Source organism: Antennarius striatus, chromosome 15 (genome assembly GCF_040054535.1).
Source record: "Antennarius striatus isolate MH-2024 chromosome 15, ASM4005453v1, whole genome shotgun sequence".
NCBI classification, from domain to species: domain Eukaryota; kingdom Metazoa; phylum Chordata; class Actinopteri; order Lophiiformes; family Antennariidae; genus Antennarius; species Antennarius striatus.
In genome coordinates, this window is record NC_090790.1 from 2512801 (window position 1) to 2530889 (window position 18089).

The 18089-nt window shown below is 40.2% G+C and overlaps 1 protein-coding gene across 1 annotated transcript in view; it reads left to right on the forward strand.

Moving 5' to 3' along the window:
* Positions 1-17519, forward strand: part of dcc (DCC netrin 1 receptor) — a 248505-nt gene extending 230986 nt beyond the window's left edge. The window contains exons 28-29 of the mRNA XM_068335320.1: positions 701-849; positions 12414-17519. Of these exons, the coding sequence (XP_068191421.1) occupies positions 701-849; positions 12414-12503 (239 nt within the window). The 3' untranslated portion in view covers positions 12504-17519. The remainder of the gene's footprint in view (positions 1-700; positions 850-12413) is intronic.
* Positions 17520-18089: the final 570 nt, after the last annotated feature.

Sequence of the window (18089 nt, forward strand, 5' to 3'; positions counted from 1 at the left end):
CAGTTGTCAGGAAATATGTTGTTTTTGTAATTGACAAATGGCCCAAATGATCCTCCATGCTTTGTCCAGTTGCCAAGGACAACTAGATTTGAAATCAAATGTTTCATATTCAAAAAAATAATACACTGATTGGAAAAAAATGAATGACTACTCTCTCAATTCGTCTGATTTTCATCTTTAATTAAACGTATTCTGTCTCAGTGTAATCATAAATTATTGCTAACATCCACTCACTGAAATGACAGATGATGTAAATATCATTAGTGAGGCTCCAAGTTCGGTTTCTGAACTTTACCAATCATTAAGCTTACAGTTCGGTTTACTTTTTAACATCTATCAATTTCACTGACCAAAGTCAGTCTGATCTACCTTGTTGCTAAATTATCGGCTTTCATCTGAGTTATAATCTACTTTTTTTGTTTCCTTGTTGTAAACATTTCTGATTTAAGAAAAATCAGGCAAAAGCATCAAAAGCATCAACTAAACTCTATCAAAAGTCAAAGTCAGCTTTATTGTCAAGTGTACCATATATGCACGACATACAGCACAGATGAAATTGCAGTCCTTTCTGACTCACGGTAAACAGGCAGGAAAACACAGGCAGTACAACACAAGCAGTAAATCAGACAGTACAGCACAAAGTATGAGACGAAACACAAGGGATGTATGTAATGTTAACAAAACTTTCTGTCCTGCCCAGGTGCGAGCCTTCCGAAACCCCAGGTGAAGACGGCCTCTTTGGGTCAGGCCGGTAAGGCTCGCTCCCCTCTGCTGCCTGTCTCAGTCCCAACAGCACCGGATCTACCGGAGGAGGGAGGAATGAAACCCCCCGAGGATTCTACTGCCAATGTAAGTGATTTCACACAGCAGCTACTCTGGATTCATGAGTCAACAGCTCAAGTCCAGCAGCTTCTTACCCTCCAAGTCCGTGGGATGAGAGACCATGTAACTGAGAATGTGATTTGTAACATGATTGTTCAGGGGTAACAGAGGTGGGGAGTCTTGTTTTACAGTGCCGTTGTGCAATTGCCATGAAAAAAGGGAAGTACTGCATGAACAAACAGTCTTTGGAATGGAAAGAGATGAGGTATGAAGGAAGACAAAAAGAGGAGACAGTGAGAGAGGAATGATGGGAGATAACGGTTGAGGAATGGAAGAAGTTTGGTTACAGAATGGATGAAATAAGAAAAGCAAAAGGAAACAAGATGATGGTGAAGAATCACTGGATTGGTAGTGTGGAGGAGATGTGTATGGGGGAGAAATGAATGAAAGGGAACACGGGAGAGTGGAGAGAGGAAAGAGGGAGGAGAAGATGATGAGATGATGTAGAAGGACACGGGTCACTGGACATGAATATTCATGTGACGTCAAGACAATTGGAAAGGAGGAGGCTTCGCCATGAAATGAGAGAACAAAAGGAGAAGATAGAAGTAAGTTGAAGGTGTAAGAAATGGAAAATGAGAGAAGAGTTGAGGGGAAGTAGAAGAGAAACAGGAGAGGGAGGACGAGGCAGAGAGGACCAGTTGAGGTGGAAGGATCGTAGAGAGGAGGGGGCTGCTAAAGGTCAGCAGGTCTTTTCTTCTACTGTTCTATCTCTGTAATTGATCTAGTCTTTTCCCATCAGCCCTCTGGCCTATCCATCACACACATAGGAACACACACACACACACACACACACACACACACACACACACACACACACACACACACACACACATACAGACACACAGCTAGTTAATCGACTGCAACATAGTGTGAGTGAATGATGTAAGTACAGCAAAATGGTGCTTTTATTATGTTGTTACACCAGTAAAATATCTTAATGTCACACAGTAGGAGAAGATAATATCGACAAAATATCATACCTCCCCGTCGCCCATATTCCCAGTGTTTCCTACTGATGGCATAAGTCTTTGAAACAGTGCACAAATACACTCTTTTCATCAAAATCTCAATACTTACATTAAACAGATGTTCACTGAAGTCCTTAGCAAAAATCTCTCAAGCAGGAAGAAGCAGTGCATTTGTTGAACTATTTTCAGCAGCATATGTATTGCTGTTGTCAGTATTTGGAACATTGCGTTTACTGTATGTGACACTTAGTCACAACAACTCTAAATATGTGTACACAGAACAAGTCGCCTACAGGAGTCTGGCTAAATAAATAGTGATAGGACCACAATGAAGCTGTGGGGCACAGGGTAAAACATACATTTATACACCTTTTAAATAACTTATGCATGTACTGTACTGTACATGAAACAGAGCAGTACTAACAGAAATGTTTGAAGCCAATATTCACAACATTCAATCAAAACATGACACACCTGTAAGTGTTGACTGCTATTGATTACCTCATTTCAAAATATGCATCTATCCATCTATTTATCTAATATGCATCTATTTTGCTGTATAAGATATAAATACGCTCCTAGTTACTGGTTTGGGTCATTTTTTCACAACAGTTGGAAAGAATAAAGTCATCATAAGATTTGTTTAAAGGCTGCTTCTTAAATAATTATATATGAGTTGCATAAATAATGACTTCTGACTCCTTCCACAGGGAGGGGGAGCAACATAAGATTATTGACGTTTGACTGCTGTTCAAAGAGTGTTGTATGAAAGTATGTTCATGGATAGTTGACTGAAGGTGTAACTTGTGATTGGAGAAAGTGAACAAAGAGCAGTCTTGGATTAGATAGATATATACTTTAATAATCCCAGAGGAAACTGCACATATCCACTGCCCAGCTAAACACCAGGAAAAAACAAAACAAAACAGGACATACCACAAGACATACACTACACTAACAGACACATGTAGCATAACAGGACATATTGCATGCCTCCAGTACTCAAAGCTACCAAAGATCTGGCGTCGTGCCAAGGTGATCGCCCTGCTGAAGACAAACAAGCCGAGCGATGACCCGAAGGGATACCGGCCCATCTCACTGCTGTGTGTACCCTTCAAACTCCTTGAACGCCTCATCCTAGCGCCTCACCCCAGTGATCGACCCACAGCTGCCCAAAGAACAAGCTGGTTTTCATAGCGGTAGGTCAACAACAGACCAGGTGACCCTTCTATGCCACGACATACAGTAGAAGACAGCTTCCAGGCAGGAGAGAAGGCTGGTGCCATCTTCCAGGACCTCACAGCTGCCTATAACACCGTCTGGTTACGTGGACTACAAAAGAAGCTTCTGGAGACCATCCCAGACAAGCACATGGTGAGCTTCATTATGGAGATGCTGAGCAACCGCAGATTTCGGCTCCACACCAGCAACGGCCAAAGCAGCAGGGTGAGAAAGCTGAAGCAAGGCATACCGCAGGGCTCAGTGCTGGCACCGATGCTTTACAACATCTATATCCACGACCTACTTGCAACAACAGCAAGGAAGTATGGCTACACAGATGACCTGGCCATTCTACTCAGCAAGCCATCCTGGGAAGCAGTAGAGGAGGGCCTCTCCAAGGACATGACTATCCTGTCCTCATATCTGAAGAACTGGCGCCTCAAGATGAGCGTTGAGAAGATGGTAGCAACAATGTTCCACCTATACAACAAGAAGCAACCCGCGACATAAACATCATGGTTGACGACACTCGGCTACCGTCCCAGTCCTGCCCGACATACCTTGGCGTGAAGCTCGACTGAACACTGTCGTTTAAGCAACACCTGGACAGTGTCAAGGCAAAGACCACCGTCCGAGCTGCACTGATACGGCGGCTAGCCGGTACCACGTGGGGAGCCACCATAAAGACTGAATCTCCACCGATGCCCTGGTGCTCCACACAGTGGAGTATTGCGCCCCTGTCTGGAGCCGTAGCCCTTACGTCAGGAAGTTGTATGCTGCCCTCAACTCGCCCTATGTACCATCTCCGGATGCCTACGTGCCACTCCAACAAACCAACTGCCTGTCCTCGCCTGAATCCCTCCAGCAGTGGTCAGACGAGAAGGAGCCATGCTGGCCCTCGCTTGGAAGGCACAGCGGAGTGAATCCCACCTCCTCCACAAGGTTGTCACAGAGACACCACAGCGCGCTCGCCTCAAGGCCCGACACCCCTTTGCGACACATGCGCAGGAGCTACTCCGAACAACACCAGCCGACACCTCCAGGGCTTCCTGGGTAAGATCAAAATGTAGGGACCAGTGGAAGGCAGCAGACCCATCCAGGCTCCACCACTACATCGAGGATCCCACAGATGTTCCCGGCCAGAACCTCCCCCGTAAGGAGGGGACAACACTCAATCGCCTGAGGACAGGTGTGGGATGTTTTGGTGCTGCAATGCCGAAGTGGGGTCTCACAGACAGCGCCCGCTGCGAGTGTGAAGACCCACTACAGACTGTGGAGCACATTGTGACCAGCTGCCCCATATACCGGCCTCTGAATGGTGATCAGGGTCTGGTTAATCTGGACGATGACACGCTGGAATGGCTTGCTGCAATGGAGCTAAAGGTCTAAAGACACACGACAGAAGAAGAAAAAGAGCAGTCTTGAGAGAATTTTCAAGCAAAGCCAATTCAAGAACCTGAAGGACGTTCAGAAGGAGTGCACTGAGGCTTGAGTCAAAGCTTTCTAGAGCCACTACACACAGATGTGTCCAGGACATGGACTACTAGTGTCTCATTCCTGGTTTCAAGACACTTCTGAACCAGAGCCAATGTTGGAAGAGATTTGCCCGGTCTAAAGAGAAGAAGAACCGCATCATTGCTCATTGGTCCAAAGTTCTCTTCTGAGATTAAAGTAAAGTTTGCCCTGCCTCCCATCCTATGCAAGCTGAGTTAGGCTCCAGCTCCCCGTGACGCATGCAAGTGGATGAAGCGAGTGAGAAAATGAATGCACGAATGAATGAATGAAGCAAAGAACCTTGCTAAGATCCAACAGTGCAAATATGAATTCTTGCAATTATTCATCTGGTCTCAAAATTTTGATCAGGTCTCTATAAATCATATTAACATTTATTAACCTAGTATTCAAAACATTATGTTACAAATAATGTATAGAATGACTGTACAATTGTCAGTCCACACGCAATTGTGTAATTGTATAAACAGCATCAAATTAGGTTTTCAGCATAAAACTCATTACTGCCTAAAATTACTGCATACAAGCCATTTAGTCTCCAGAGCCCAGAGATCTGAATTTCAATGAAAAACAACAAACTATTGCTAAGCAGTAGGCTTTCGAAAACAATCTGTGTGAGCTTTAATTCACATGCATGTCCTCTCAGAAATATGTATAGGAGACAGAGCTGTACACACCTCAGTATTTACCTGCCACCTGGATGTTTATGTCACAACAAACAGAAAGAGTCCTAGTGATGCTTCAGTGACATTTCTATGTGAGGACTGAGAAGGAGATCTTTTCGAATAGATGGACAGAAGCCGTTAGATATGGAAGCAGTTTCCAGGTTTATCTGTTGGTGTGAAGCACAGTTTACACGCGCTGCTCTTGCTTTGCTGTGCATTTCAGCAGGATTATAGAGTGTGAATGTGGGCCAGCAGGCCTTCAGAGATAACAGGATATCAGAGAGTGGACATACAGCATTGACAGGCCTTTTATCCCATCGCTGAAGCGTTTAATGAGTTCCACTCCTTTACCGGGGGTCAACAAATGAGATCAGGAGGTCACCTGGTTTTTGTGAAGCTTTCATACACCATTCTTATTTTCAGAGGAGTCTTTTTGTCGGAGGGAAAGAAGGGAAATCCCTGGCACTGTGGGGATTTGAGATGAGTTTTTTATGGTCTCTTTCACAGTGAACGTGTAAAATGGTGATGGTGAACTCTTTGTTAGATCTTGACAGAGAGATTTTTTTCTCTAGTTAGAGTTAAGGTTAGAGGGTTAGGTTAAAATCTGCACTAGAGATTTTATCAGTGACTTAAACCAGTAAATAAAAAGGACTTGCATACAACACATTATTTCAACATTAGTTCTTAAAGAAAACGTAGATCACATTGAAATTAAATATTTCTGCATCACAATAAAACATATGAAAGTACATAAAACTGTACAAATACGGAACAACACAATAAATTAAAAAAGAGATAGAAAACACTACGTGAGGGATCTTAACAGGACGGCCCATATAGTTTAGGCTTTCTAATCATTAACATTATAGATTCATAGGTTTGACTGGCAAAGGTCACCTCACTGTCTGATGACTGTTGGTAAACTGGTTGCTACTGGTGCACTCATGTTGTTGCTCTGGCTTGATTAGACTCATCTGATGTTTTAAATGGAGGCAATCTAAAAATCTATATGTGACTAGAGGACAGGAAAGAGGTCAAAAAGCCAATGTCTGTTCAGGTTAAAAGCTTTGAATGGGCCAGACTAATATCTGATATCCGGATCTGGATCAGCATGTTCATATCTCTCTGGAGGAGAAAATCTACAGACGCCTCATTTGAAAATAAAAGCCTCCATTGGTTTAGGAAACTGAACGTGTGAATTGTCTGGGTTTTTCTGGAATAAATCATTGAAAGAAATCATGAAACATGGATTCAAGTGTGAATCAACATTCAATAGTTTTTTCATGATTTCACTTTTGAAGCTCTTAAATACTAATACTAATACGAAGAACAACAGAAAAGTCATTGCTACATCTCAGAAATCTTGAGATCAAAGGGCATTTTGAGGGTCTAAATACAGTATATACAGAATTATCAATAACACCAGAGCCAGAATCCACGGAGTGATCTTCAAATGTCCTGAGATGTTAACTACAAAGTGAGATTCATGTGTCAGATATACAGTTTCAAATGTCAGATAAATCATTCATGATGGTGGTTGTCTTTCAAGCTGGTTAGATTACCACGTTAACTGGCGCTGCATACCAACGCTGGTCCAACAGAGGTGATGAGTCAGATTAAAATGAGCTACATTTTTTCAGGCTAGTTTAGTTTGAACAGACTCCCTGCTGCTAGAATAAATTATATTTGTAAAATTTGCTGAGCCTCATTTTGGTAACATCACTAATCAAAATTTGCATACAGTAGTACACAGTACAGCAGTATGACGTCAGATATCTTTCATTAGTCAGATGTAACTGCAGTTCACATTTATAATGATTAAATCTTTTTTTTTTTTTGAGGATTAATTTTAAGAGTTCTGCAATGTGGATTTAGAAATAAATGAAAAGCACTGTGAGTGCATCTAAAATAATACCGGATATGAATTACATAAATTTACACTATCAGCATTTTCTTCTGTAGGCTTATGTCTAGAAAAAGTCACGATGCAAGGGGAAATATTCTTTAAATATATTCATAGTTTATTATAATTCAATTATAATAACCTATAACTCCCCATAACTGAGCAGGCAGCATATTTAGGCAGTTAGTGTCCATCAATCCATCCATCCATCCATCCATCCATCCATCCAAAAATATTTACACTTCAGGTGCACTTTAATTATTGTACGTTGTATTGTATGTTGTAAGAATGAATGAATGAATATTGATATGTTTTTAAAAAGTCAGGGTGGTGGAGTGAATACATTTTGCAAACTAGGCTGGTTTGATCAAAGTACTTTACACTATTCACAAAAGCACACACCCAAACTGAAAAATACCTCATACATCCTGCAAAATGAAGCTCTGCAACTAAAACGAAATTCATTCACGTTACCATATTTTTGTCTTACCTACTGCAACTGTTGGCTATAATGAAAAGCACTCTCATCTTCATTAAACCAGGTCGAATTATATGAAACTATTATTTTTTTCTCTCCATCAAGTAAGCCAATGTTTTCAATTTTTTCTGTCCACTCCATTGGGTGGCATGTAGAGGGGAAAAAAAAGCACGGAGAGAAAAAAATAAAGGTCCATCTTTGCGAGATCCCGCAAAACTTTTGCAAGATCTCGCAATAACTTTTGCGAGATCTCATATATCCATATATACCGGGTCGTTTTGGCTTTATGGAGAAAAACAATGGAGGACACCCATCCCCTTGCAGTGAGAATCCTTTTCAAATGTCTCTGGCTCACACAAAAATTGTGTCGCCTACTAAACACTACTTGAATGTCCTTATATTTTCGACCAATTTCAAAATAAAACACAATTACCCATCCATATGGGAGGGTGTCCTCCATTGTTTTTTCTCCATAAAGCCAAAACGACCCGGACGTATATATACCTGTAGCTTTGTGAGATCCCGCAAAACATTATTGTGAAATCTCACAAAGATGGACCTTTTTTTTTTTCCTCTCCTTGTCACCTAAGGGGCTCCGTACCGATGGAGTGAACAAAAAAATGTTGACAGAAAAAAAAATTGCAGAAAAAAAATCTGATGAAAAATTAAATTGAAAAAAATGAGGCGACACATAATTAGGCAGCATCTTGCCGCACAGCTGGGTCTGGTTACGACGCCTCATCCAGATCACAGGCAATATCTTCCCTTGCCAGACATCAAGGGAAGAAATGCCTTGAGTGCCTTTTCCATCCCTGAATTGCACCCACATCAACGTCATCACATCTATTCCACAGCCTACACAAGAGGTATGCGCAAAAAAAGGGCTGCCGGTCTGAAACACTCCACCATGAATCCAAAAAGAACTCTTTCATGGGGATCAGACATGATGGGGGGGTCAGAAAATCAGATTTGAACTTGACTTCACAATTAAAGCTCACATTGTTCCGTATTACGAAGTAATGGTTTCTTTGGTTGTCTGCAACAACAGAAAACAATGATCACCTGTGGTGTTTTTATAGTGCTTACTTCCTATTTGACGTGGTATCAGTTAACCATTCAGGAGTCTGGCCAGGTAGAGCATACTGTAACTTGGTCACTTAATCCATGTACTTTCATTTTGAATGGTTGTGTTTTGATATGGCACCCATGTGGCTTTGTCAGGTTTTTTTTGTCGTATACAGAAAACTGTGTGCAGTGCATTTAAAAGGTGATATTTTGATTTGACAAATGTGTGTAAAGCAGAAAAGGTTTTGAGAAACATTTTTTAATCGTACTTTTACATTCATTGTAGTTTTTATAATAATTAATTATACTACTTATAATAATTATTATACTACTACTTAATTATACTACTACTTTTGTTTATTGTGCATTTCAGTTCTAGGTTTTTAGTGGCGCTCCATCTGGATTAATCCAACCATCAATAATTATTTTACGCAAAAAAAAACACATTTTTATTAATTAGAAATACAGTATAAAGAGCTGTTGCATTGCAGAAAGATAACTCATGTAGCTGGCTGTGTGCAGGGGAGGGTGGTAACGTAATAACTTTTGCCTAAGGGTTAGGGTTAAAGTTTGGGGTTTTAATTTATTTTCCAAGCCAATAATGTAATAAGTTGTCACATTACTAGCCAAAAATTATGTTAACGGTTCATGACTTTTAGTATCTTATTGGATAATTATTGCGTTGTTGGCTAGTTATTATGTTGTTGGATTATTACATTTCAATAAAGGCAAATTTATTACGTTATTGGTTGTTATTATATGCTAAGTTGGACCGATGTGCATAGCAGTGTATGAATAAAGCCAAAGGTGTTTCTCTTTAACTTTAGCCTGCATCCCATTTAACCCAGAAGACATGATCATTGCCCTGTCAGAACTTGTACCAGAATTATACCCAGACATTCATCTTCATTCAAAAAGCATCTTGTCATGGGCTCGCTTCCCACTGGTAACATCTTCAGATCTGACAAATCCGTCCTTGACACCTGTTCCCGTTACAGAACTCAGGAGCAGCGCGCTCTGCGCTACGTTACTTATGTCACGTCCACCATAACAGAGACAAATGGTGCTTTTTTTAGCCTCCCTTTTTATTTCTTCCTCCGTCACTTCAGCAATAGCAGTGAACAAGTCATTTTTATTTTACCCAACTTCCCACTGAACATTTTATTAGTGGACAGCTGGTAAAGTAAATCCATCTTGGTGGGTTCTTCACCACTTCCCCTACCATGTACAGAACTCCATGTACTTTGTGGAGAAGGTGAGAGACCTGAGACTAGATATAGATGAAATCATTGGTATCCTACATTGTCACTTCCCTATTCATATGTGTTCCCACAACGGAGGCGTTGGAAACAGACAATGGCTTTTACAGGACAACACCCTCAAACGTCAACCCTGACCAGACCTGCCAACTTCTGGACCTCTGCATGAACACCACCTATTTCCAGTACAGAGGGAACCTCTATAAGCAGAAACACAGACATGCCATGGGCTCGCCTGTGTCTCTTATTGTGGCCAATGTGTACAAGGAAGAAGCCACAGGTTCCTTTACATGGATGGGTTAGTGGCTCAAGATGAAAATCCACGTGGTGCAACCTTTAATGAAAACATCAACTCGGTGGACAGCAACATCAAATTCACCAGAGAGAATGTAAAGGACAACAGTTTGTCCTTTTTGGATTGTGAGGTTTGCATAAAAGATGACAGAAGTCTGAGTGTTGGGCTGTACAGGAAACCAACACACACGGACCGGTGTGTCTGGAGTGTCTGAAAAACTGAGGAGGATCTTCAACAAACACCAGGTTCCTGTGTATTTTAAGCCAGGCAACAAACCTCAGACAAAGACTGGTCCACCCAAAAGACGTGGTCAGGGCCCTGTGTCCACACAGTCAGAAGAGCCAACTCATCAGGACAGGACTCAGCAGTCTTCCTTCACCTCAGGGAAGAGGGACACTCATTTCAGGACACCGATGTTCAGATCTTGGACAGGGAAGACAGATGGTTTGAGAGCGGAGTGAAAGAAGCCATCCATGTCAAAGTGGAGAAGCCATCTCTGAACTGGGGGGTGGTCTGCCACATCACCTTTCTCCTATTTACAACCAGGTCCTTTCGAAACTCTCTAAAAGAAACACTCAGGCCCCGTCCACACAGACCCGGTTCCTTTTAAAAAGCATCTTTTTTCCAACGTTAGGCCTTTCGTCCACAGGACAACGCTCATATCCGGGACAAAAACGTTGTTCTTTTGAAAACGCCGGGTATGCCTTTCCTTGTGGACTCTGTAAACGAAGGTTTTTTGGTCCGGTTACGTCTCCCTGCAATGAAAACTGTTTACATGTACAAATAGAAGGGACATAGTTAAAGCTGTAAAAAACCTTCACACGTTTTTAGTGCTGCTGCTTCACATTGAGCACGGACGGAGGTCGGCTATTTTTCAATGTATAACACATCAAAGACATGTTGGCAAATGCATCTGAAACTTGAATGTTTGTTCTTTTGTTTTTTTCTTTATGAGTCATAAAGTTTATTTATTTATTTATTTATTTATTTATTTATTTATTTATTAATCACCCCCTCTCTTTTTTTGTTAGTTGTTTTTCTTTTGTTACAAATGTGCCTGGGGCGACATTCCTCATCTCGTTGTCCATGGAACCCTGTTTTTACATACAATGACAATAAAATTCATTCATTCATTACATAGACCGTTATAACTCCTCTTGCCATGTTGGCGTGATCACCCTTGATGCATGGTCCTAATTAAACCGTCTTTATCATCTTCATCTTACACATCATGACCTGCATAGAAAATTAAATGTTTCATGTCTTTTTAAATTTGTGTTAAATATGAATGTTCAACTGTTTAGAATGCAGGCTCATTGGGCCCACCATTAAACCACACCACTTTCACTGAGATGAATGAGGGATCTGATGGTGCCTGCGAGTAAATATTGTATACATAAAGACCTTTCATAAAGTAATGCAGTACCACCAATAGTTATGTACAGTATTTAGGCAAAGTAATGAGTAACGGTAAAGTAATCATTAAATAATGACGGGTGTTTAGTTACTGTGTAATGTATAACATTTTATCATTTTATGATTCTTCACTAGTTTAAGTTACAGGTTATCCAGTATAACTCATGAAGACACGATTAGTATTCTATTTTAAGATAAATAGAACATAATCATTACCTCATGAGTCATTTAGAACAATTCATGAAATGTATTCGTAAAGAATACTTAAGGAGGAAATAATGAAAGAAAAAAAAACACACCGTGAGATGTCAAATCAACAAAACAGCTTTTCTGACAACCTTTTAAAGATACAACCTTCACTGTAGTCTTTAAACCCAAACAGGTTTTGTTCTTTGATTTAGCTGCGGGCGGCGCGGTGGCGCAGCGGGTAGCGCTGTCGCTGTATAGCACGGTGGATCCCGCTTTGAGCTCAGGGCTCTTGAAGGCTATTTTCAGTCATTTTATGTTCCTGGTTGATCATTTTGTTATTTACATTTATTTAAAAAATGGTATCCAACTTATTCAAGTATAAAGTATTGCTTTGAACCTCAAGAAATCTCATGGGTTTATGCTCATCTGTAAGTATTTTCTTTCTAGTCGTTCTGGTATGACCTTCATCCAATGTTCCATTTCAGTATTTACCAAATCAGCCCTTCTACGACGCTCTTGATCACATAACTGACTAACCTTTCTGTCTTTCCTGTCAGGTTTATGAGCAAGATGACCTTTCAGAGCAAATGGCCAGTCTAGAAGGGCTGATGAAGCAGCTCAACGCCATCACCGGCTCTGCCTTTTAACCTCTGCCCCCCGTCCCAGCCCAGCCTTCAGCCTTGGTCCAGTCTGGTCCCCTTCTTCAAGCCTAGATGTCCCCTGCTGTCCATTCTCCAAGGGTGGCGACAGATCCATCTGGGTTTGGAGACACCTGTGTGACGTCAGACCTCCATGTGCTCCGTCTGTGCTGTGTTGAGTTTGTTTGGTTCCTCATTGTCTTGGGCAGTGTCTTCTGGAGGGAATTAAATCGACTGCACCAACAGGACAAGGGTGGAGGGTCCTCTGTAAGAGTTCAGATAAAACTGGGAAACCCCCTCCAGACCCCTCAACCTCAACACTCAATAATTAAAAACAGATGCCTAGCGCCTTGACTTAACGATACAGGATGATGGGATTATTACAAAAAAAAAGGAGACAGTTCTAAATTATCCGATCCCTCCTGTTTCTCTTCTTGTGGTATTTATTAGTGTCCTACTCCGCTGAGTTAACCACAACTCAGTTACTGTGACTGTACCTCACTTTTTTTTTTCAAGATCACTATTGGAGGTTTTCTTTTTTGTCTTTTGTTTGGGCGTATGATTTTAAAATACTACCCGAACCTACAGTAAGACATAGAAAACACATCTTCAGTCACCAAAGTTTCACCGAGCCGTCCTTTTTGTCATGTTGTGACATGAGGTGTGTGCCCATCATCTCATTTTCTTTCTATCCCTCGGTCTAAGTTCAATCTACCACCATCGCCCTAAACTCTGCGGCCCTTCAGCATCTGGATTTTAATTTTTAAAAAAGGAAAAGAAAGAAAAAATGGGAGAAATTCAAGTAGACAAATCTGAATCATCTGGATCAAATCTACCGAATTTATCCTTACAGGACTGCAGCTGCTCTTGACCAAGCCTATATTTTTCCTAACCTGTACAAACTCCAGTCCTTACCTTACCAGGACATGTTGGTGCCAAATTCTCATCGTGGAAAGCTCATTGTAACATTTCTGCTTCTCGATCGCGCGTGTTTTGTTCATAAACATGGACTGGAAGTAAAAGGAAAACAGTATCGAACAAATGTTACGAGACAAACAGATTTTTTTCCCGATCTTGTGGAATCTTTAACAAAGGAAGTTTGATTTTATGGTACATGGATGTAACTTTGAGAAATGGGTTCAAAGTTTCAACTCCATGTTAGCAATTTGTCACAATGCCCTAAATGTACCCTATACATCACAGTGACTGTATGGACGGCCACACCCAATGCTGGTTGGGTTGGGCAGCAATGGCCACAAGAGTCAATCTGTGTCATTGGCTTTTGGAACATGTGATCATATGTTCATACTACATAACAGAAGAAAACATGCTATCGTCACAAAGAGCTGCTTGCCGTCATTGATCTTAAAGAGACTGGAAAAAAAATGATCTTTACCAATCGATGATTTTTCTCCACTCGACTGTTTGAACGGTTCACATGAGTATTGATTCAAGCCTATTTTTGATGAATCCATATTTATTTTAAATGAGATAACCACATACCTCTGCCAACATCCATCAAACTGCAAACTGGTCAGTTTCACTTTGAATTTACTTTAGGGGGCATTTCCTTTTTATACAAAATAAGAGAAAAAAAAAGTGACAAAAACTGCAACACAAACAATACATATTCCACAAAAAGTCTATTTTTACATTTGCTGTTTGGTCAGAAATGTGTTTTATTTTATTTTTCTTCCACCAGAAAGCTGCTTCAACGGTTATATGGAACGATCAATACTGATAATTTTCCACCTTTGAATACATAAAAAAAAAAAAGTGCATTTGAGATCATTTATTACTTGGTATATAAAGAATCTGAGTTTTACTTGTTTTAAAAAAGGAATATTTTGCGCAAGTGTGACATCACACTCGCTGTAACACAATCACAACCAGCTCTTCTTTCTGAAAAGTAATGCGATTTTCATTGATAGCAAAGAAAAATCAGATTCACGCAATTAGTGTGAGAATGAGTTGTTGCGAGTGGAAGTTGGGGTTTACTGTTCAAAAAGAGAAAGTAGAATGTTACTGCAAGCAGAATGAGCGTAGTGGAAACACTCCTGCAGATTCACAAAGTGTTTTAAAACTGTTTTAAAAATGACCCAATAATTGGCTGATTATCTTTGTTCCACAATTTCAAAAACAGTTTCTTCATTTTTAAAAAATAATGTTTCCAATTTTTCTGACTCAAGGGAGACATAATTAGAAATAAGCAAGAATAAGGAATCTGTTCTGAGGTGGTTTTTTTTTTTTTGAAGTGAACAGAAATGGAGGAACCTAAAATGGTAAATTTAACATTAATCAGTGGATGTAGAAAAAAAAAAGCCATTTATGTGCTCCATTTTTTGACTGTGTCATTCCAGTCACCATATTGTAATTTTCAGACTTTTATCTCTCTTGTGATGAAAGAAAAAAAAAAGCCTGAGGGGGGAGACGGAGAGGGGGGGGCGGGTGTGTGTGAATTGATATTCAGAGGTGGTTTGTATGTGTGAGTGAGGGCATGGAGGAATGAGGCCAGGAATTCATTATAACGGTGTTTCAAATATTATGATTCATGCTCACGCTCGCTGGGTCATCAGCTGTGGGGAATAGTCACAGGAACGGAGGGGGGGGGGGGTGGAAAGGTGGCGTCTCTGCAGAAACGAGTGCAGGGATGAAAGGTGAAGGAACACAGGCAGGCGGATGGCGTGAGGATCAAACTCATCAACGCGTTCCAGGAGATACATCCAGTCTGAGATGAGAGCTTTCATTCTGTGTGAGTTGGACTTATTTCCCCTTCAGAGGCAAAAAGAATCTGGAATCGTTCTTCACTGACACTGAATATGATGAGAAAATGTGTGATTTTTTTTTTTTCTTTTCCAGCAAACACGACTTGAATTGTTCTGTTGAGGTTCAGGTCCGACAAGGAAAGAAATGACAGCAGGTGAAAGATGAAGGGATGGTCCCATTGGACCAGTTGTTTTAACACACTCATTATTTGTTTAAGAGTCCTTCCTTTCTGGCAGCCTATGAGCAGAATAAACAGCAAAATAAAAATGTTGATCTTCATCAGGCGACTTACAAAGATTGACAAAATAATTTTCTTTGCTGCTCCAGATTCAACATTTAGAACGGCTCAGCGTTGAGCTCATGCTCTACTAGTGATGGTGTGTATCACTAGTGAAGGTGCACCAGCTCAGGGGTTCATCCGGTCACTCCTGTTCCTCCAGCGCTGACAGGACGTGCTCTGAGGTAGCAGATGAAAAAAATTCATTCTATTTCAAAATAATTGGCGGTTAAATCTCAACAGCATCTTATTTAATTTTACATTTGGCATCATTATAATCCGTGTGGGCTCCTTCTGAACTCCAAACAGAAGAGGGTTCATCATTTGGATTTAGAAAATTTACAAATGACAGGAGTGAAAGTGTATCGGTGCTGTTCGATATGTCCATCCACCTTATTGGGATTTTTATTTTGCGCTGAGAAATCCTGGAAATTAAATTTCCAACATTTTCCAGCCGGTTTCACTCAGGTGGAAAACTTACATATCATTAAACTCAGTTTAAAAGATTTAAAGAAGGACGATTCAGGCAAACCTCGGTTTCTGACCACAATTCGTTCCAGAAGGCTGCTCGAATTGTTCGAATTCCAAACACATTTTTCCCATTACAAATAATGTAAATGGTCTTAATCCGTTCCAAGACGCTAGAAAACTACCTTTTGTCAACAGATGTTATTTCATAATGTCATTTATTTATCAAATTGTATAGTAATGAAACATATCAAAGAAAAGTAAAAGAAAGAAGCAAACCCAAGAAAGAACATGAACGTAATCAGGTTAGCCTGAGGTACGATTTACCGTCGTCTTTTGGACAGAAGTTTACGGTACCGTAACTCGTACCAGAGGCAATGGAGCGCAAATTAAGTGAAAAAATATTGAATATAGTAAACTAAAATAAAAAGCACATTACCGTCACATTTTCTCTTGACTTTTCTCGCCTTTTCTCGCACTTGGCGGCGAGAAAAAGATGTTTGTTTCACGTTCGACTTCGAAATTTCGTTCGATTTCTAAGACAAAAAAAAAAAATTTAGTCCAATTCTGATTTGTTCGTTGTCTAAAGCGTTCGAAAACCAAGGTTTGCTTGTATCTAGATCTGTTCAGGTCTGTGACATCATCTGTATTACTGGATGGGTGGAGTTAAACAAAGATGGGTGGAGCGTCACCTTGAAATGGGTGGGGCTAACTGGAATTTAAATCCAGGCCAGAAATTGAAAGGGTTCAGTATTTATTTAGAACGTCAGCTTCATCTCAGTGTCTTTGAACGTGATTGGCTGAACTTCTGTCGGCTCTACCATCTCACAAGTACTCAGGTATTTACTCAATCGAAACTCATGTTCAACAGGTGTTCTTGCTGTCCCCTCACAAAAAAAGAGTCCGTTCTCTGCAGATCAGATTCCTAACAACTGCTACCATAATGTAAATAGAAGCAGACAAATGTCTACATCCACAAAAGCGTCCCTCACCTTTAATAAGGCGTCAGTGAAGGACTCCTGATGTTTAGGTTGTGGCTTGAAGTTTGAGATGAAACGACACATTTAGGAAGTGACGAGGAGACTGCAGATGTTTTATTGGATGGAAACGGGCCGGCTGTTCTTCATGGTCCAATCTGTTCCTTGTAATTGAGCCCCAAGTCAGACTGGGTCCATAGTGTTCTGTCAGATTAAAGAGGGTCTGATTTCTGTATGTCATTACGTCTGTCGCCTGCTCTCTATCAGCATGCATGTACACTGCGTCCATGTGTCTTAAAGCTGATTTTCATTTAAATGGTTTGACTCTTAGGGCTGCCCGGAAGGAAGGAAATTATTCCCAACCTGATGGAGAGCAAAGTTCAAAACAAATATTTAGTGAGATTAACCATGAGCTGGCCGTAATCCAGAGATGTTAGGTGTGTCGTTCAGAGACTTTTAATCATATTTTCACCCAAATTTGTCTTTACATTCGTGAGTTGTCACTGAAAACATTTTCAAATAGGTGACTGTAATGTGCAGCACATCTTATTAATTTAATGTTTTTTTATTATATTAATGTTTATATTAATATATAATATATAATATAATATTATATATTATATTAACATATTATATAATACAATATTTATATTGATATAATTTCATTTGTTTATTATTATTATATATCATTTTTAAATTATTTTTTATATTATTATGAAAATTCGTTATTCCAGACAAACCACCGTGAGATAAATGAATCCTGATACTTTCTGTGTTTATTCACTTCATTTGAAATATTTATGAACTTTTACGAAGTCCTCTGCGTTAGGTTTATTGACAGGGAACAGGAGAGACTTTCTCTGCTCATCTGAGGATTTTTCTCAAAAGCATCGAGACCATTTTAGATCAAACATAAAAAGGAAAATGCTTGATTTTACTCCGGCGGCAACATTTCACGCCGCTGTCTAGACACACTAAATCTAGCGATGAGAAGGATCATTCAGCATTTGCATTATTTCATCTCAGAGCCATAAAACTGCCTGCTTGTCAGCTAAAATGTGTTTAAGCAAGATGCAAACCCCCCTCTTGATCCCCCGTATCCCGCCT